Source organism: Diorhabda sublineata, chromosome 2 (genome assembly GCF_026230105.1).
Source record: "Diorhabda sublineata isolate icDioSubl1.1 chromosome 2, icDioSubl1.1, whole genome shotgun sequence".
In the NCBI taxonomy this organism is placed as follows: Eukaryota; Metazoa; Arthropoda; class Insecta; order Coleoptera; family Chrysomelidae; genus Diorhabda; species Diorhabda sublineata.
Genome location: NC_079475.1, coordinates 35830405 through 35852582, shown reverse-complemented (window position 1 = coordinate 35852582; position 22178 = coordinate 35830405). Strand labels below are relative to the sequence as shown.

The window sequence follows — 22178 nt, the reverse complement described above, 5'->3', positions numbered from 1 at the left end:
AAAAGTATATTTAACAGAAGAAAAAGTAAAATATACAAGAGTACTCTCCAAGCACATCATTTCTAGGACGTGCGTATGATTAGTAAACTGTTGAGGCTTTTACAGCAGTCTAAGAAAAGTATTATTCTAAGTTATGTTAGCTTGATACAGCAGTCCAGCTTCTATTTCTTTTATATCTTATAAACCGGGACGTCTGGAGGACAGATTAAACCCCGAGTCCCCAATTTAAACATAAGCTAGAGAATAGGTGAAACCTTCATCTCTACAAAAAAAAATAAGGTACGAAAGAGGAAAAAAAGTCAAAAGGTACGAAACATGATAAACTGTAAAGTAGAAAATGTAATTATAGTAATTCCATAGTCCATTTCGGTTGTAGTTAGTAAAGTAAGATACTTAATACAATAATTAATTCTGTGAAAGCTTACTAGGAAAGATGTTTTATGAAGCCTGCTTCTTTTCAAATACTAATTTTGCCTCTAGTCTCAACTGTAATTGGGCATACGTTTACATCTGTATTACCAAGGTTTGGGTTATAGATTTAGAGTATCAACATCAACAGCTTATTCGTATTTTAAAAATGTTATTGCATATGGCTATAGATATAAAATTTGCTGTCGTCAATAGAGAGATTTTATTAAAGAGACATTGTTAACTTGTTTTAAAGAATAGTATTCAGAAACAACAAATGATGTGTTTTAAAAATAAATCTTGGGAAGTGCAAGGCAACAGAACATTGAAAAAATAGCAAAATCCAGAGGTCACAATATCATTAAACATGTAGTAAAGTATATAAGTAGAAAAGTTACTTTGCACAATTTTTACACTGGAAAGACTTTTTTTGGCAACAAATTGCAGCAACCAACTAAGTTTAGAACCTCCACGATTCAATTGCCACTTTTTCCAACCGAAACAAATATGTATCTTACACAGATCTATGGATAAATTAGTACACTTCCTTCATAATATCGTTATTTTTTAACCCCTTATTCTAAAATGACTGCTAAATAATGTATTTGAAATGTTTAATATTCATGGACGCCCTATAGTTTTCGCATCTTCTCGTCGATGTTTTACATATTTTACAATTAAATAAAAGCTAAATACTGAAACTTTGTTAATATACTTAAAATTATATATAAACAAGAAAATAAATCCATAATGACATTTAAAATAATTTTTGTTTTACTTTACTTGTTCCGTAGATTCAAAAATTGAGTTCTAATTTGGTAAGTAATAACTTGAAAAAAAATTTCTCTGTGATTAATTCTCGTGCCAAGCGATATATAAGTTCTTATGAAAATATTGTTGATAAAATATGATTATACGAATTCAATTGTTTTTTGTTTTAGCACGTTAAAAATAAAAATTATCAAATCTTTCAAATATTTAGTCAACTAAGACTTTCAAGTTGGCAAAACTGACACACATTTTGTTTGATGTTTAAAACGTCAAAACGTACCAATGAACGGATAACTTTTAAAAATCAATTGAAAAAGAGGTTAGACATTACTTAGTGCCATTTTGATCATTATATTTTATATATCATATTTCATCAGTCTACAATACGTGTACATAAAAAATATATCAATAATATAATCAGAAATTCAAATCAACCTTGAAAAAGTTTTAAGATTTAAAATTGCCGTTGGTGAAAAACTGGTGGGGGGATTTATTCAAAACGGACATTTTGGTTGGACCAGTCTGTTTTTATATCTTTGGCTAGGTAGGTTCTTAAAGAAATTCTTAGAACTAAAAATAAGTTTCCTGTCTTATTAAATTGATTTGAAATTTTTTTCTGAAGGTATATCATATATGTGTCAAAGCCTTAAGCTTATACTTTTTTTAGGTCTACACAATGAATGAATCATAAATCGAGATCACTACATTCTGAAGATAATTTTCGTTCAATCTATACGTATTAGTAAGTTCTGTTATTAATTTTAAACGATGGAAGACGAAGAATACAAGAAACTTCCAATTGAGGACAAATGTGTTCATAAATTATGGAAAGCCAGGGTATGTGGATATGAAGAAGTTACAAAGTTATTTAGACAAATTGACGATGAAAAATCTCCGGAATTCGGTAAATACCTGGGATTAGTTAAAAAATTTGTTACTGATAGCAATGCTATGGGGCAAGAGAAAGGATTGGAAGCTACTTTAGGTAAGTACTACATATTGTTAACAATAACAATTTATTATTTTATTCCATTAAGAGAAACAAAACTACCTTCAGTTTTGTCAGTGACATACTTATTGCTAACTATTTCCAATGTATATTTTGTAAAAAATAGTATTTGCCTTTAATATTGTAGCCAAATAATGCATTTCATTTTTACTCATATTTCAAATGTAAATAATTTTAATCATTGATTTCATGGTAACATATAAATACTCGACAAGTAGACAGCAATAGCGAATTTTTTTAAGAAAATAATTGGCTGCTACTAGAATTTAGATTATAGAACCAATTATACAAAAAATATTTTTTTTTAATTTGGTACTAATCAGTTTTGAAAAAGTGGATAAGTATTTAAACTAATCTTACTATTCAATAAAGAAAAAATATTTTGTAAATTTACTTAGTAGCAAATAATATTTATATTTTTTCATTTTCACAACAAATTCTAGTCAATTTTTCAAATGTTTGTGTCATCTATTTTTAAATGTTCTGATCATGTAGAAAATTGATTTTTTCATTTAAGTTCAATAAGAGAAAGAATAGGATTAAAATGGTTAACATTTTTCCTTTATAAAAAAAAATTTGTAGCAAGAATTTGTTGTGTGTTAACCCTTACCAAATCACACTATTTTCATGTTTTTATTTTCTTACCTACAGGGATACTTAAATACTAATAATTCTGAATCTTTCTGTAATCTCACATTCATTGTATCACTCATCACAATTTTTTTTGTCATATATGTGGTATTTATGAATTTTAATTATAATAGTCAATTCTAAATAGATTAAAAGCAATCTATGATTCAAAATTGTAGCATATGTAGAAAATTACGCCCATGCTGGAAAAACGGTATCAGAAGTAATGTCCGGAGTTGTTGCAAAATGTATAGCTGCACCTAAGACAAAAACCAGAGAATTGGCACTCCAACTTACACTTATGTATATCGAGATTGAAAAATTTGAAGCTGTAGAAGATGAACTTATTAAGGGCATGGAATTGAAGAATCCAAAAATTGTAACAGCATGTGTAAATGCTTGTACAACAGCTTTGAGAGAATTCGGATCAAAGGTCATTAATGTTAAACCACTTTTGAAAAAAATCAGTGTCCTTTTGGCAGATAGAGACAAAAGTGTTAGAGATGAAACTAAACTTATGATTGTAGAAATGTATAGATGGATAGGAGCTTCCCTTAGGTAATTTTTAAATATAATGATGAAAAAAATGTTTATGAGGACAGTAATGTAAAATTGCTAACTAGCTTGATATCAGCTTAATTCTCATTAAAATGACCTTTTAAATTATACTTTTCCACTGGATTCATACTCTACTTTACTACAGTGAGGATTTTCGCCTTGGTTAATTTTATAGCTAATTTGCTATAAGTTGATATATAGTATAATACTACAATTTATTCAAATAATGTAAAAATAGTTACTGTTGCTTTAAAACACAACAACTATTTCCCAAAAAAAAATCATATTTGTAAAGTATAAATCGTCAGATTTATTTCCAAATCTTACTAAATTAGGAAAAATATAAACCAGCTTTGAGGTTATAATTAACAGCTAAGAGATATGGCAAAAAGACCAAATAATTTTTATTAAGCTGAATTATTGGTTTCAATGCTGATGAAATTACTGAAAAATAAGATAGAGTTGGAATCCAGTGGAATAGTGGAATTTATTATAATTTATGGTAAAGCTCTATTAAAATTCACTCTTGTAGATAAAGCTGGTTAGTTTTTTTATATGGATATTCGTAAAATTTTTTCTTTTATACACATCAATTGCACTGCAATATTTGATAATTGTAATGATCTTAATTAAAAATGATTCTTTATTATGAACTAATATACTACAACAATAAAATAAAATTGATATAAAAAATTTTAGGCTACAATTACAAGCAGCTAGCTTACAACCTGTTCAAATAACTGAATTAGAGACTGAATTTGCGAAAATTGAAGGACAGAAAGCTGTTCCAACCAGATATATAAGGTCTCAGCAAGTAAAACAGGCTAAGCTTGCTGAACAAGTTGCAGCTGGTGAAGGTAAGCAGCTGATATTTGATAATTTTTTTATATAAAGCTGTTTTATCTTTCATAAATATTTTTTAATTGAATTAATGAAATTTTAGCTGAAGAAGAAGAGGAGGAAGCTGAGGTTGTTCAAGAAATTGATCCTTATGAATTGGCAAGTGCAGTAGAAATTTTATCAAAAATGCCCAAAGATTTTTACGAAAATGTGGAAGCTAAAAAATGGCAAGACAGGAAAGATGCTCTTGAAGCAGTAGAAAATTTGGTAAAAACTCCTAAATTGGAAAACGGTGATTATGGCGACCTTGTAAGAGCACTTAAAAAGGTAAGTAAATTCTACCAGTTTTGTTTGATATTATTGATTCATTAACTGTAGATTATGATTGACATAAGTACTATTTTAACAACTTAATTATTCATTTGTTAGGAATAAATCTCTAGTGATAAAAGGGAGAGTCTAGGTAAATATTCATTTATGTCTGATCCAAACTTATTAAATATAAATATCCTTAATAGCTTTTATTATAAACCACATATCAATGCTTACGTACTCTGATTTTTTTCTTTTGTTATTGACATACAAATAGGTCTGGCTAGGTTTATAATAAGCTATTATTTGGTTCACTAGGGCGATTGATTTCTTTTGTGTCCATGACCTTCAGTAAAAACTAATTTATTCGTAAATAGAAATGTGTAAGAAGTTATCCAATTGGATAATCTATTTGTACGTTGTAAGCTGACAATTTAATAATGTTATTTTTGATTCATAGATTTAGTTATTAGATGGGGTAAAGTTTTTCATAATATATAGGATGTCATGTTTAAGAAAACATTGTTACTACAAAAATTTATTATTCATTTAAAGTACTCTCAAAATGTTTGTTGAAAATGAATTCTTTTAGTCTCTGGTGGAGGTTAGTGATAATCACAATTCTCCATTCTATTCTCTATATTGAATTAGTATAAGTTCCCTTGCAAAATTTTCTATTTCCACCCCAAGCTATATGAAATGGTATGACTAATTTATGAAATTTTGGTTATAAATAATTCAAACGAATTCTAAAATGTATATATGTATATTCTTTAGCTGATCTAATAATGGTATCTATATTTGTGTCAATATTTTCATTGAAAAAATATATTTGTGTGAAACATTTTATTAAAAAACGTATTTAGAATCTAACAATGAAACACTTGATACTAGACTTCTATTTTATAGTTGTGCAATGTATTTTTCAAGTAGCTTAGCAATTTAAACAAGTATTTAACTTATTTCAGGTAATACAAAAAGACAGTAATGTTGTATGTGTTGCAATCGCCGGTCGATGCATAGCTGGACTCGCTAATGGCTTAAAAAAGAAATTCCAGACGTATTCTGGATTCTGTGTGTCAACTATTTTAGAAAAGTTCAAAGAGAAAAAACAAAATGTTGTATCAGCTTTAAGAGATGCTATTGATGCAGTTTATTTAACAGTGAGTATTTACATTTGTTTTAAACAACAATAGCAAGTGTTAATTTGACTACATTTGCTTTTGGATTAATAAAAACAGCTTGTGTTTTATGTCTCAAACTATTCAAATAAGTACAGTATGACCCTGCTTAACATAGGCGATATGTTCTATCAAAGTAAAGTGTAATGTGAAACAGCGCTAAACCAAACATTTCTCATAAAAATAAAAACAATACCAGATCATTTAATCTATTCTGTGTTTCCAATTTTCTGCTTTTTGTCAAGTACGCATCTAATGTATTTTACGTTTTTCTTTTGCATTCTGTTAGAAGCTGCTTACAACTGGATGAAGCATCTATAACACCCTGTCTTGCTTTTGAACTCTACAAAATTTGGATCATTTTCAACAAATTGGTCTATAATTTCAGTTATAGAGGTCAAACCATCAAAAGTTCTTTTTGCTCTTCTTCGAAATCGCTACTATCAATATTTTTGTTTTTGTCTTGCTCAGTTAATTCCTTGAGCTTATCATTAGCAAGACTAGCTGCTGTTTCTTGAACTATTACTTTGACGTCTTCCACATTTTTTATTAGAGTTCCAAATTACAGGTAAAGTTGATTTAGATATGCCTTTCATCGCTTTTGGGTTTTTGGAGTGGTAAACTAGTAGTGGTTTAATTTGAAATCTCCGCTTGCATTACCACCCAGTAGAAGTGTTAGGTGATCTTTCATAGATTTAATTCAATTAATTCCTGATGCTCGTTTCTCTTCAAGGGATAGAAATGTTCGTTTTGGCATTCTTTTCCAAAACAGGCTTATTTCATGAACATTTCAGGAGTATAGTTTCCTTGTTCAATTATTGTTTTTAATGAATTCAACCACCGTTTTCATATCACTACTTGCTGCTTCTCCTGTAATCTTTATGTTTTGAAGATTATTTCCATGTTTAAATCTATTAAACCATCCTCGACTAACAACGACTTATGTCACTTGCCTCAGCCAGAACGTAATTGAAAATTTTTCTAGCTTTTTCCATTATGATAGATTGGTGTAATGGCATATTGTCTAATGGGTCTAATTTTTAATGGTTACTGATTTCACATGTATTTGCATCTAACTACTGTAAAGTTTTTTTTTAATCACTTTTCTATTTTGAACTCGTAATTTAAGGTCTGTTATCTTCTTTTGTTAACATTATAAACATGCCTTTTGATTTTATTAGTTGATTTATGTTTTCACATGTGCATTTAAACAACTCATTCATTAATAACTATAAATAGAAAGTGGATTAATTAATCACATTGAAAATAAAATTTCAAGAAATAAAGTAAAACTGAGCTTATCAGTTTGCATTTTTGTCCTAGTAATTATAATGTAATCAGTAATGTATTCCTGTGTGATAAAATGATTTTTATCTCTATTACAAGCCAATTAAATATTTTTTTCTGAGAATTGTTTTATTTCTAATTACATTTTCCAAATATGATTGAAGTTCATTGAATTTTTAGAGATAAATTTAACAAAAGACAAAGAAATTTTAATTTTTCCAAAAAAATTATCTTGATTGAATTGATAGGCCATTTATATTTAGTCAACACTTAAAAACCAAAAGCTACAAAACCCAAATAGTCAATCAATAATTACAAAGAATAATCACATAATTTAAAAGCAGAATCAAATTGTATTGGAAATCAAACCTCAAATTGATGACAAATTTCCAGAGTAACTGATTTGTACGTTCATCTAATTTTTGATACAATAAATAATTCAAAGATTTTTCACTTTGCTTCATCACTTCATAACCTCTGGGCAGCAGAAGTATGAAGAATATGACTTTTAAGAAGAGAATTTTATCTATAAAGGTAAAGAGAGGCTCAGAAGCAAACTATCACCATTGGGAATGAACTACCAAGAAAAATTCTAGGAGTAACTAAAGTATACGAAATAAAAAATGAAGAGATAAGATCATCAACCACATGGGCTCTATAATAAAATTATCGCTAACAAATGGTTAACAAAGAAGAAAACTTCGACTCTCGCAATGAATAAAAGAACACTAAGAAAATTTGTTGAATTTTATTTGAATATTATGCAAATCTTCATGATATTTTATCTTGCTATTGATAGAATCCAATTATTAATTCAAAATGTACGTTTACTGACGATGTCATGCTTATTATAACATGAAAATTGAAAATTTCTTTCTAATTTTTAGACAAATCTTGAAGCTATTTTAGAAGATGTTTTGGAAGCACTCAATAATAAAAATCCTTCTGTCAAAATAGAAACCTCACTATTTTTAGCGAGAGCATTTACTAAAACTCCACCAACATCTGTTAATAAAAAATTACTAAAAGCTATAACAGCGCCTTTAACAAAAAATATAAATGAATCGGGTAAGTTTCATATTTATCTCTTTTCTTAATATTTCGTGAGTGTTTTCGTGTATTTTATGACTGGATTTGTACATGATTTACTTGAATTTTCATTTTTTGCAATAACAGTTCCATTTTCAACATATTATTTCTACTTGAGCAGTCTAATGCCATTTTATATTGCTCTAGGTTTGTTTTGCTACGAGTTTTGAACTGTGTTGTACAATTACATCTATGAAGTCAAAGTTCTTCATTTGGAAGGTTGATTTTTTTCAAATTTATCAAGTAATCAATTTATTGTTTTTATCAGTTTCCAGTTTTAGCTGTTATTTTTTAACTCTGTGTTATTAATTTTATTAATTATTTCAGATCAAAATGTAAGAGAAGCATCTGCCGAAGCTTTGGGAACTTTGATGAAACTTGTGGGAGAAAAAACTATTGCTCCTTTCTTGGTAGAATTAGAAAAAGACAATTTAAAAATGGCCAAAATTAAAGAATTCTGTGATAATGCTGTTATTCTTGTAAAAACACCTGGAGCTAAAAAGGAAAAAGTTGCGGCAGCTTCCACAAAAGCTCCACCTAAAGCTCCAGCTACTAAACCTGATAGTAAAAAACCTGGTAAGAATAAAAACAATTTTTCACAACTCAACATTAATTTTATGGAGAAACTATAAAAGCTACTTGAATCAAAATTAATTCTGTAAGTGAAAGCTTTAGAGAAAGTATTCAACTTATCTTTTAGTTCTGGATTGAACTGAACTAATCTAGAACATTTAAAATTATATTCAAATATGTTTTAGTAATAATAAGAAATAAAAATAAATTGATTAAAATATTCTAGTTGGTTTCATTCTACGTAAAATTGATGTAGCTTTTAACAGAAACTTTAGAGTATTTTTTATATATGTTGCACATTAAACTTATGCACAAAATATTAGCAGCCAAGAAGAAAGCAGAAATATCTTCAGGTACCGCCACTGTAGTGAGATCAAAAGGGCCAAAAACTTTATCAAAGTCATCATCTCAAAATATTGAAAAAGAACTAGCAGATGAAGAGGTGGATAGTATAGTCAGTGATGTCATTTCTGCTAGTATTATAACTGATATTGCAAGCGCCAATTGGAAATTGAGGTTAGTAGCTCACCATTATCATTTTTCAAAAATTTCCTCTTACACTTTTGATGGACTGAAATGTCCACTGAAAAAAGTGTATCAGAAAGATTTTATATGATACATTTTAGATTGGCTGCAGCTGAACAACTATTGACAGAAATAAAAGGCTTAGATTCCAAATCAGTACCTACCCAAGCTCTAACAAAGTTTATTTCTAAAAAGCCTGGTCTCAAAGATACAAACTTTCAAGCACTAAAAGCAAAATTAGATGTTATTAAATATCTTGCAGAAAATACAAATTTCACTATAACATCTGCCGGTTGTTGTGTTGCCGAGATTGCTGAAAAGTTTTCAGATGCTAAAAATGGTACTTCCGTTGCTGAAACTTTGAGCGCTATAGCTGAGGCTACTACTCTAGGACAGGTATCAGATATGGTGTTGGATTTTGCTTTTGGACAACGGAGCCCTAAGGTCCAACAAGAAGCGTTGGTATGGTTATCTGGAGCTCTTAAAGAATTCGGATTTTCGTGAGTATATAATTTTTTAATATGTTGGTTATTACTATTTTGAAGATTCTGAAACATTTTTAAATTATTCTTGAATATCTAAATTTATCCTCATATTTCCAGAAACCTTAACATCAAGTGTCTCATAGACAATTGTAAAAAAGCTTTGGGATCTACAAACCCGGCTGTCAGACAATCTGCTATATCACTATTAGGAGTTATGTACTTGTACATGGGCGCTACATTGAATGTATTTTTTGAAAATGAAAAACCCGCCTTGCGTGATCAAATTAATGCCGAATGTGATAAATATGAAGGTGAAAAACCACCAATACCAACTAGAGGTGAATTTACTTTACTCATACTCATAGATAAGTTTATTGATATGCAATATTTAAATGTTTACTAATGTCTCCCCATTTTTTCCAAAGCACCAACATCAATCATTAAAGTTATCATATTTTTCTAAAATTCAGCTGTCAACACCTCTCCTGCTTGTGATTCTACTTTGCTGTAGTTTTGTTATTAGCATCCTAATCAAATTTGTTTAAGTCAATACCACAAAAATAGGAATTTTAAAATCACATTTTTTCAAATAAAAGTATTCATAAAGAAATTTAAAAAATAATAAAAAAAATGACATTTTTTAGGAGTGGTAAAGTCTGCAAGTACTGACAGTTTGGATGTAGTGGAAGACGACGAACCTGAGCAAGTGAACATTCAAGATCTCATTCCTAGAGTTGATATTAGTGGACAGATCACAGAAACTATTTTAACGGAACTTTCAGATAAAAATTGGAAAGCTCGAAATGAAGCTGTAACAAAAATAGCTGTAATAATTAATGAAGCCAAATTTATTAAACCGAATTTAGGTGATTTACCTCAAGCAATAGTCATTAGACTAACAGACAGTAATGTTAAAATTGCTCAGTCCACTCTAGGATTATGTGATTCAATATGCAAAGCCATGGGTCCACCATTCAAGCAACATATTAGAACATTCTTTCCAGCCATTTTACAAGGTTTGATTATTTTTTAATGTTTTATAATTTTTTATTATAAAATAGATATTTCTGTTACTGAATATAGTATAATTTCTTCATAAAATATTTATATCACATATTTTTTATTTAACTATAATTGTATGTATATATTGATTTTTGATAGGTTTGGGTGATAGCAAAGCTTCTTTAAGAGCTTCTTGTATGGATACAATAAATGCTTTTTCTGCACAGTGTGGTTATAAGGAATTTTTTGAAGGAGAAATGATAGCTGATGCATTAAAATCAGGGTCACCATCGCTGAGAATTGAACTTTGGAATTGGTTGGCAGAAAATGTTCCAAAAAGTAAGTATTCCAAAAAAGTTTCATACTTTCAGACAGAAAGAATAGAGTACACAAAATCCATTGATCAGCATAAAATCTACAACTTTGTGCTTGGTAATGTTATGTAATAAACTATTTTCAGTACCTCCCAAGCAAATACCAAAAGAAGAACTAGTTGCATGTATTCCACATCTGTACACCAATTTGGAAGACAGAAACGCCGAAGTTAGAAAAAATGCACAGGAAGCTATTTTGGGCATTATGATTCATTTAGGATACGAATTTATGGCTAAGCAAACAGAAAAACTTAAACCAGGATCTAAAACAGTAGTATTAGCCGCATTAGAAAAAGTTAGACCAAACTTACCAGTTAAACCATTACCCACCAAGAAAGCTGAAAAAGAAGATAAAGCTGTGAGAGGGACAAAACCTGTTGCTAGTGGCAAAAACGCTGTTAAGAATAAGGTTGGTATCTTGTTGATTTGTATTGAATGAAAAATTATTCTCTTATTTTTAGCCGACTGCTTCAAACAAATCAGCTGCTCCAGCTCAAACACGAAAAAAAGATGATGACATCGATACATCGCCCCTATTAGTCGCTAATACATTGAAACTTCAGAGAATTTTAGATGAACAAAAATTGAGGGTTCTCAAATGGAACTTTACTCAACCAAGAGAAGAATTCGTGGATCTCCTAAAGGATCAAATGTCGGCTGCTAATGTCAATAAAACTCTTTTGATGAATATGTTTCATTCAGATTTTAGGTAAGATTAATAATACTATCTATATTTAAAAGACAAAATTATAAATATTGAAGCATTGTTAATCTTCTCTCTTCTACTATTAAAACATTTCTTTGGTTTAAGATGATGATCTTATAAAAAAGAGTTTTAGAAAATAGAGAAACCGAAAGACGTGCACATGTATCCATCCTCAATAATTAAATATTTACATCTCTAATTTATATGGTACATGTAGTTTAAATAGTTGATTGTTATATGTTACAGAATTCCCAATTCGCAAAACAGTATTCCTATATCACTGCCAAATACTGATTTTTCCATATATTTCCAATTAAACTTGGATTAGAGTTAAAATCTAATTTTAATTTTTAGGTATCATATTAAAGCGCTTGAATCTCTTTCTGATGATTTGGCTGATAATAGTGACGCTTTGATAGCAAATCTAGATCTCATTTTGAAATGGTTGACTTTGAGATTTTTTGATACTAACCCTTCTGTTTTACTAAAGGGACTGGAATATCTTCAATTTGTTTTCAACATGCTCATTGAATCAAAATATCGAATGTTAGAAAATGAGGTGGCCTCATTTGTTCCCTACCTCATTAACAAGGTAAGATACCAGATTATATACTAATTTTCTAGAAATGTTTGTGGTACTCACATGAACCAAGGAAATCTTCATAGAGCTCACACGAACCAAAGGAAGTGGACATCAGAAATCTTTTATATTTGCTTCATTACAATATTACAGACAGTTGCAAACATTTCACTTTCACAAGTGTATATCTGTGTCGCCAATGATTAAACATCAAGTATTTATATTTGATTACGTAATTGATTCAGTAGTACCTATCTGTCTATGAATCCATGTGTGCGTTACTCTATATTCACGTCATAAAAATATTAAAATTTTCACAGATTGGCGACCCAAAAGATTCTGTTCGCAATGGCGTCAAAGCATTATTAAACCAACTCAATAGGCTATTCCCCATAAACAAATTATCTCTGTATATAATGGATGGCGTGAAATCTAAAAATGCGAGACAAAGGGCAGAGTGTCTAGAAGTTATGGGCGGTATTATTGAAGATTTTGGTGAGTAAAATTATGCAATTATTAGATATTCCACAGCAACACAATGTAAACTAAATAATAATCTCTAAAGCTGTTTTTCTTTATATATATCTCATTATAATTTTTAGGAATCACTGTATGTATGCCTACTCCAGCCGCTTGCTTGAAAGAAGTCGCCAAACAAATATCTGACAGAGACAATTCTGTGAGGAGTGCTGCACTTAATTGTGTTTTACAGGCTTATAACATTGTCGGAGAAAAAGTTTATAAGCTAGTTGGTAATGTAAGTATAATAAGAAACCATTTGTATCATCAACAAAGGCAATGACAAGTCGGACTCGCTCGCCAGATTGGAATTGGTGAACTCACTGATGGGCCTAGAACCCATCCTTGGTGTGGCTAAAAGCGTTGCTATCGTGTCTCTCAACGGTCTACTTGTAAGGCGGGCTCGACAGAGATGAATAGAGAGATACCTAGCATGAGACAAGAGAAGGCACATATAGATGGACGGTCTATCTATATGGACCTAGGTTTATTTAGCATAGTTGCAAAAGAAAACATTCTTTCTACCGAGCGAGAGGACGGCATTGGTGTATTGTTCTTAATAAACACTTTGCCTATATCAGGATAGCTTTGTAGAAACTCTCGTTCTTGGCTTCCTTCGGCAAAAAAATTTTTTAAATGATCATATTCGCTCTCTTTTTAGCATCAACTGATTCCGCTTTACTGCCAGAGTCGAAATTAAAATAAAAAAAACTCGTCTTCTTGCTGCTGCAGAATTGACTGTTAAAAGCTCTGGGATTTCTGATATTTCTTTCCTTACGACTGATTTAAAAATGTTTATACACTTCTTTTGATCAGTGGCAGTTAGACATACTAGCCACTTTTTTTTAAATCTTGGGTAACACAGAGCTGCAATAGCTGCATATTTACTAGTTTCACTCAAAAGAGTGTAAAACTCTTCAAATCTTTTGGAATTGGAATAAGGAATGTTTACATTTTGAATTAATGGTTTTCTTATACAGAATTCCATTTTGGTTCATTTATTACTGCTTTTGAAGTAACATATTTATGTGTTGCATATGCTGATGGTGTTGCTCTTCCAATAAATAAATAAGTAGTTAATAGTTAATCAAATTCACGATTGAAGATTATGATTAATAATCTTAATCATTTCAAATTTAATTATGATTGATTAATCTTAATCATTTTAAATTTGATTATGATTAATTAATCTTAATCAAATTTTTTTATTATGATTTTCAATCATTAATTTTTAATCGTCAATCAGATTAACTTTGGGCCAACACTGGATGGACCTCGTATGTCTCATACCAAACAACCGCTTCAACTGAACAGGACTTCTAACGGGATACTGCCATCTCCACACCATAGTTATAACGGACGATCTGGAGTGCCGTTGATACATGGAGGAGGACGAAACTGCAGATTACATCATCTGTGAGTGTCCTGCAGTCATACGAGCGCGGTTTAAACACTTGGGAAAGCCTCACAATTTACCTAATGACATCAAAGGGTTCAAGCCAAAGCAGCTGATAGTATTCTCAAAGGACATTGGCCTTTGGTGAAGTGGGGCACGACGGGCCTATCTGAAGGCCTATGTGCTCAACGGCGCCTTGGCCGCCCACAATTAATTATGAACTATATTAGCAGCCAGCTTTGGAGTAAATAGTTGTGTTGTTAATAACTCCATAATAATAAATTGAAAATATTGTACAAATCTTTTTTGAATATTAGTTTACACAGTCAATTATATTTTACAGATATCTGATAAAGACATGTCTTTGTTGGAAGAAAGAATTAAGAGATCAAGTAGAAAAACAATGGCTCCACCTAAACCTGAAGTAAATACGACTGTTGTGACCACTATTATATCTCCTCAGAAAGAAAATACACCTCCTAACAGAAACACTTTGGATGCTACTCATACTGTCAACGATGTAAATAATGGAAGTGATCAAGAAGATGTAGAGGAAGACATGTTACCGCCTGTGTAAGTACATTTTCATATAATTCACAACTTTATTACAGAACTTCAGGCCTTGAAGGCACATGGTTAAAAATTTTTTACAATTGAAAAATTTACAAAGTATATATTTCTAAATTTTTAAGCTTTATTTTGTTCTTCTTCCTTTACTCTTTTTACTATACCTCTCGACGGTTTCTGTCTCCTCTATATTCACAACTTTGTTTAATCAAATAATTTGTTTGGGATAAGTTGATTCGTGTTTTCATACATCAATCAAAATTATATTCTTAGACTACCACAAATGATTGTAAAAGAACCACCAAAAGAAATACAGGGTCCATTCAAGTTAGATCCGGAATTTATGGAGGAATTGGAAAAAATGAAACCTGAAAAACCTGTTAAACCAAATCTTAAATCATACAATCTAGATTTCCTAAGTGAAGAAATCCGAATTCCTACAATTGAAGAAGCAAGAGCCAAGTAAGTAATAGATGAAGACACAATACACCAACATAGAAAAAAACTTAAAATTGAGCTTGCTTTTTATGATATCTCATATTTTATCACTTAAGAGAATAGATTTAACTATGCCGTTTCTCAAAATACCTGCCCACACTCACTTTTTCTAGAAACTTAGAGAAACCGTTTATTTTACCACCAAATTTCATATGAGAAGGTTACATAGAACCTGAATACATGACCATATACGACAATGAAAAACTAGTCAATTAGGAGCAGCATTAAAGCATGTTTCCTTTCCAACCCAATTAAGATTTAACACATTTACTCAATAGTTGCTCTTAATCTGCTTCTTTCTTCCATAATAGGTCTATCGCCTGTATTTTCTTCAATATCTTTCCTCATTCTGGTTCTAGATTGTCACTCCATATCTTTTGTGGTCGACCTTGTTCCAATTATTCCTTGCCGTCTATCGTCTGTCATTCGACTAATGTATTCACTTTTTTCTCGGTCTAGTTGTTTTTCCAGAGATCAGCTTGATAATTCTCAATTCTGTGGTCTCCAAAATGTTTATTTCGTTTTTGATGTTTCTGGCCTTATTTCTGATGTATTTTTATATTATGGTTTAGTTGTTGTTTTGTAAATTCATGCCATTGTTTCTTGTCTTAGATGTTTCTTTAGTCATGCTATGTTCTGAAGAAATCCCGAGACCATATTTGCTCTCGCTTTTTGCCCTTATACCTCGTCTTCATAACTGGTTACGTCAATTCTAAGTTGCTCTTAATATATATTTTAAATATACAAATATATCAATAAAAAGAATTTCATTAGTACAACTGTTCAAAATGTACGAGGTATGGAAGGGACATAGTATATAGTTTTTTAGGTATATCTCATTCACGTGAAATTGCTGTTGAATTCGATATAATGAATCTAATATTTTTTTCCTTGTGCTTTTAGAGTGCAGGCTGGTGTAACATCACAACCTGTAAGTTTTGGAGAAGCTGTTTCAAGACTTAGTTACGTCAATACCTTGAGTCCTAAAAAGCAAGATCCAGTTATTGAGAGATTAATCAAACAAATGGCATCACAAAATCCTACAGTATCATTAGCTGTAAGTATATACTGTATTGTCTAGAATAAACAGTCCCAAAAAAGAAAAAGAGAAGGTTTGTTGGTGGGAAATTGAGTATAAAACAGGTCAAGTTATTAGGTTTCATGTTCAGTCTATGAAGACGATAACTCAATATATCGATTTATATAACAAATTTTAGTGAGGCCATTTTAATGATCAATATTATTTCATAATAACTATTTACATTTTTAGGGTATGACCCAATTACATGAAATACTTGCTCAGTCAAGGGGAAATGCATTTGTTGACTATGAAGACGATTTTATGAATGGAATTATTTTTCAATTCCAACAATTGCAATCTGCTGATCTCACCATGGATCCAGGTGCAGTAAAAATGTACAGAAATGTATTGACAACCATAGATGCGGTAAGTTATTATAATATCTAGTAAATAATATATATACCAAGGAAAATTTTTCTTATTGGAACAAAGTTCTAAGTTGATTTTATCCTTATTTTGCTATTCATGATCAAGGTAATCTATAGATCAATATAAATAAGCAAATTGTCAGTGTCAGTATCATATTTTTATAAAGACTAATAGAAAAGTCGAAACGTCAAAATTTATATTTCTTTTATAAACTATCAAAAAAAACTAATTTTGAAGAACATTTAGATGCGTTAATATATCAAAAGGTCTAAGAAATTGAAGGAATTTATATATATATATATATATATATATATATATATATATATATATATATATATATATATATATATATATATATATATAAAGCAATCAGGGTGATATTATAATTTTCATTTACTATCAATATGTAATGTCAAATTTCACAGTTGAATGTTGGAATGATGAATTTTACCGCACTAGTCCAGTAAAGTTCTAAAATTCACTTTTTTCAAATATTTTGGGATGATGTAATTGAAAAATTAAAGAACATTTTTTATGTGGAATTAAAATTAAACCTACACTTTTTTTATGTAAAAAGAAGCACAAGAGAGTAAACAGTATTACACTCGAGTAGCTTGAGTGGCGCCTACCTACCGTATGGAGGTGCCTGTGGATATTGATCTTGAACTTCTGTAGGTGTGTGTTCAAGAAAGACATGCCTTGGTAGCTGAATCCACAGGCTTGCACTTCACCAAAAAAAGGAGTCTTGATAAATTAAAGTAAAACAAAGTCAGGTCAGCATCCTTTCTTTCATGCTCCAAGCTGTCCAAGTTTCTGATCAACTTTGGATCGCCTGTAAGTCGAAATGCTTCTTCTGGATTGAGCCGACCTCCAAATGTGTGAACAATACTCCAAAGATAGTCGAATGTGGGTCTTGTAGAGGATTAGAAGTTATTACGGGGTATATAGCTTTTTGATACTAAAGAGGGTGCCAAGTTTCATTTGAAGCTGCCTTAGTTAATTCGGCTACGTGACTATGACATGACATATTACTCCCAACCATAATACTCAACAAGTCAATTTGCTGTGATTGTGATATTGGGGGATAATGGGAATATTCTGTTTTCCTAAGTAAGTAGATGTAAAGCAACAGGTCCAGTTGTACTAATACTTTAAATGGAGGAGTAATGAATTTACCATTATTTTACTACTTATTATTCTCTCATTTGCTAATAGATGTTTCTATACATCTCTCAGCTACAGCAATGGATTTCCATATTATGTCTTTTTGAATTGGACCGTCTTCTTCGATACAGATAAATCTCTAGATTAAACTAGTGATTAATTAATTTCATTAAATTAATAAATTTTTATAGTAAAGTATATTATTTATATCATAATACTTAATCAAACTCTTTCTTCAGCCTTTATTATTAGAATATAATATTTCACGATACTTATGTTGTAAATAATTAGTACTGTTTTACTATCAAAAGCAAAGGTCTGACCAAATAAGTATATTTTAAATTTGGTTCACTAAAAAGACACTGCCACCTTCTCAAACTTATTGTGGTATCTGGGTATATATATTTCATTTACAGAAGAAATAATTTATTTACATTTATTTTGTAAACACTTCAAAAATATGTTTTAAAAATGTTTATTTCCTTTGTATTTGATCAAAAATTGAATTTTTATAATAGTTAGTGTAGAGTCTACATTTTTTTTTTATTCTCCTCTGTTACAGTTCTACAATAACAAAACATTAGGTAGCCACGTCTCGGTTCCAGTGATAAAAGAACTCATGTTACAAATGATAACACTATTAGTAGAAGAACGGTTAAATAAGGTTCCCAATGGTGATGCTTATGTAAGGGTGATTAATTTACATTGTGTCAAGGTTATTGAAAGATCCGACCACACAAATACAATATGGTAAGATACATTCATTTATATACATGTCATTTGTTAGTAAATATTAAGTAAACTCGATTATTGAATGATGAAAAGTCTCTTCACTCAATATTTTCTACATAAATTGCTTTAATTATATTAATTTACATGTTTGAAGTTTTAACACATTATTTGATAGTATAGTCAGTGATATAAAAATAGAAACAAATGTTTTATATCAATCTGATATTAGTGGGATGATGAATATGGTGCTTAAAGAACGTCAAAAATCTACTATGAAAGATATCGGAATAATAATTAGAATCACAAATATATCCTGGAATTAGGTTAGTTGAACTGGTTCCAATATTATTAAAAGCAATATATGAAATACTAATAATAGAATTATTTCGTTAATAATATTGTTAACAAGCAAAACCAAGCAAGCAAAGATAATAAAATTTGATCAATGCTATTAAAAGTAAAGGTTTGCATATAATGTATAGTGTGATTTATGATACCATATGATTTAGAACAAATAGCAAATCCTATTCAACTTGTTTCTTTGACTACAGTAACGACATTTATTATTAAATAATTGTATTCATATGTATATAGTTCAAAGTCAAAAAAATAAGGAAAGAGACTTTACTTTATGAGGATATTCATTAAAACTTTAAAAAAAATCAATTATTTAGTTTCAAAGATTTAATTAATAATTTATGAAAAAATTTTTCAGTGCTTTGGTGAAATTAATAAATGAGTCTATAGGTAATAGCAGTTCTCCTAGACTAGTAGATTTAGTGATGAAATGTCTATGGAGGGTGATCAAATTAATGCCACAGTGGGGTGATGACATTGATTACGACTCTGTATTGTTAGAAATACATAATTTCCTTAAAAAATATCCCTCATCATGGTGGAAAAATAAAGAAGTAGATACACCGTTACGAACAGTAAAAACTGTTCTCCATTCCAGTGCAAAGATCAAGGGTGGTACTATTATGTTACATTTTGGGAAGATTCCAAATACAAGTGAATCGGAGGTTGAAACCTACATTTTAAGAATACTAAAGGTATGAATTTTTTTCCAAAACTAATTAATTCATTTATAATAATGAAACAATTTTAGAGTTTAAAAATATCCGAAATTCAGCATATTCCGGTGAAACAAGAAATGCAAAGAAGATCACTTTCTAGAGCCAATCACAAAATGCTGACAGATATATTTCAAAAAATTGGTAGCAAAGATGAAACAAAGGAAGGTTTGAATTTACTTTATGATTTCATGCAGCAACACCCTGAAGCTGATATAGAGCCATTTTTGTCTAATTCTAGTAAATTTTTCCAAGATTATATTAAAAACGGACTGAAAGACATAGAAGACTCCAGGAAACCTTTGAAGACTCCCATAAATGGTAAGTTATCATTTGCATTTCATACTTAAAACACAGTTTTATGAAGAGAAAGAAATGAGACTATTCCCCCGCCTGCCCCTAAAGTTATTGATCGGTAAAAATTTAGCAATACTTTTTGATGCTGTGCATAACATGTAAATTTTGCTAAATTACAAAAAATGATTTATTTTGAAATAATCTTGTCGAAATATGTGACCTAGGTCTGTAACTGAATTAAAACTTAAACATTTGCCAAAACCATAACCATAACATTAATTTGAAGAGTGAGCTGCAGCAACTGTGTTGATTGGAGAAAGATTCCTACAGGGACAAGTAGTGCAACCATTTCTAGAAAAGGTTACTAGTAGCAAAAAGAAATTGAATATGTCAAGGACTGGGAATATATATTTTTTCAATTCACTCTTAATCGGTTCTAATGCTAATAGAATTACAAATTTACTCAAAGAGAAAGTGAGAAACCAGTGGAAAAGTTATTTTTATTTTGTGGCAACGGTTTATTGAAATTCAGTTAGATTAGAATTAAGTTGGTTAAAAATTTTACATTGATGTTAGGCAAAATTTTCAAGCTATCATTTTGAAGCAATCTGTGCAATAGAATGTGAAGTATACTTAGCTGTCTCCTTTTATAATTATACGTAAATACATTCATTTTTTAGTTATATATTAAATCTCTTTTTCATTTCTGAACGCCTATTTAAAGATAAATATCCATTGTCGACAATGTTAATTTCACTTGTTCCATCTCAATTAACATTTATATTCCAACCACTTTTTCATTTCTTCGATTCTTTCTAAATCCTTGAGTATATTTGCTTGCTTACAGTTTTGTATTGTATCTAATACAGCACTTGCTCGCTATTAATATGAATAATTCTAAGAAAAGTGATAAAAAATGTTAACATTTTATCTCATTACAGCCCACAATTTATCAAATATTACTGATATTTCTTTGATTTGTAGAAAAAGGTGTTGATAATATCCAAGAAAAAATGGAAATTGCAGTTCCTCAGTCGGACCCTAATAAAGGTCCAGATTATTGGAAAGAAAGACTGAATATGTGGAATCGGCTATTTGACGACGTCAAATTGGGAAGAAACGCAGATGTTCCTGAATAAATTCTTAAATATACGTAACGTCCTACTAAACATTTCATATTTACGTGCAAAACTTTTATTGTTGATAAAGTAGGGTAGATGTTAATCATCAACGTAATCTACTCTTGTTGTATGACCTACTCACATCTAGCCTATTTATTTTTCTCTAACATTGTGATAGATATAGCATTTTTTAGTGATTGATGGACAATTGTCTTACTTATACATTATTTCTTTGTGTTTTAACTTATTGTTAGGCATTGGATAAGTAATCCTTATCAGTATTGTGCATGTAGCTACAAAAATTATTTAGTTTAACTTTTTAGAAAAAATGTCACCATTCTTCTAAAATGAATTGAGATACATTTTTAAAAACATTAAATTTTTAGTTATTAGTGAAATTAATGACTTTAACCAGATCCTAACACGATTTAACTTATCATTTTGTTGGACCAATATATTAGTTATGATGCGCTAGCTATTGAGCGAATTACTGGTGTTAGGTACTTACCTACTGTCTAATTTTTATTTATACTGAGTGCCTGTAATCTTATTTTTGAGATAATTACTTTTTTATTACATTACAAACATTCTCTGTTACTAGTTTTAATAAAAAGATTTCTCAATTGATGTTTTGTTTTAATTACCTCATTTTTTATTATTAATAATTGGAAAGAATACTTACAAGCACAATTAGTAATTATAGTTTTCAATGAATATGTTCAACAATATCAATATATATATATATATATATATATATATATATATATATATATATATAATGAAAAAGCTATTTTATAATTTACACATTTATTTTTCATTTTTATCATCATTTTCATCACTTTCTTCCTCAGATGATACATTACAAACATTCTCTGTTACTAGTTTTAATAAAAAGATTTCTCAATTGATGTTTTGTTTTAATTACCTCATTTTTTATTATTAATAATTGGAAAGAATACTTACAAGCACAATTAGTAATTATAGTTTTCAATGAATATGTTCAACAATATCAATATATATATATATATATA

The 22178-nt window shown here is 29.7% G+C and overlaps 1 protein-coding gene across 5 annotated transcripts; it reads left to right on the top strand.

Annotated features, from left to right (window-relative positions):
• The first annotated feature begins 1419 nt into the window (after positions 1-1419).
• On the top strand, positions 1420-22135 carry LOC130440535 (protein mini spindles). 5 transcript variants are annotated; one of them, XM_056773769.1, is made up of 26 exons: positions 1420-1723; positions 1847-2164; positions 2998-3376; positions 4076-4233; positions 4320-4543; positions 5497-5691; positions 7884-8064; positions 8413-8661; positions 8982-9174; positions 9285-9683; positions 9786-10006; positions 10313-10684; positions 10830-11009; positions 11131-11453; positions 11506-11753; positions 12105-12342; positions 12651-12825; positions 12933-13087; positions 14589-14818; positions 15086-15274; positions 16214-16367; positions 16581-16757; positions 18487-18674; positions 19372-19708; positions 19765-20050; positions 21011-21788. In XM_056773769.1, the coding sequence occupies exons 2-26, from the start codon at positions 1948-1950 to the stop codon at positions 21163-21165; spliced, it is 5823 nt and encodes a 1940-aa protein (XP_056629747.1). In that variant the 5' UTR covers positions 1420-1723; positions 1847-1947; the 3' UTR covers positions 21166-21788. The 5 variants fall into 5 exon arrangements, with proteins under 5 accessions (XP_056629747.1, XP_056629749.1, XP_056629748.1 ...); XM_056773771.1 differs by having other exon boundaries at positions 1458-1723; positions 9012-9174; positions 21011-21789; XM_056773770.1 differs by having other exon boundaries at positions 1458-1723; positions 8985-9174; positions 21011-21789.
• Positions 22136-22178: the final 43 nt, after the last annotated feature.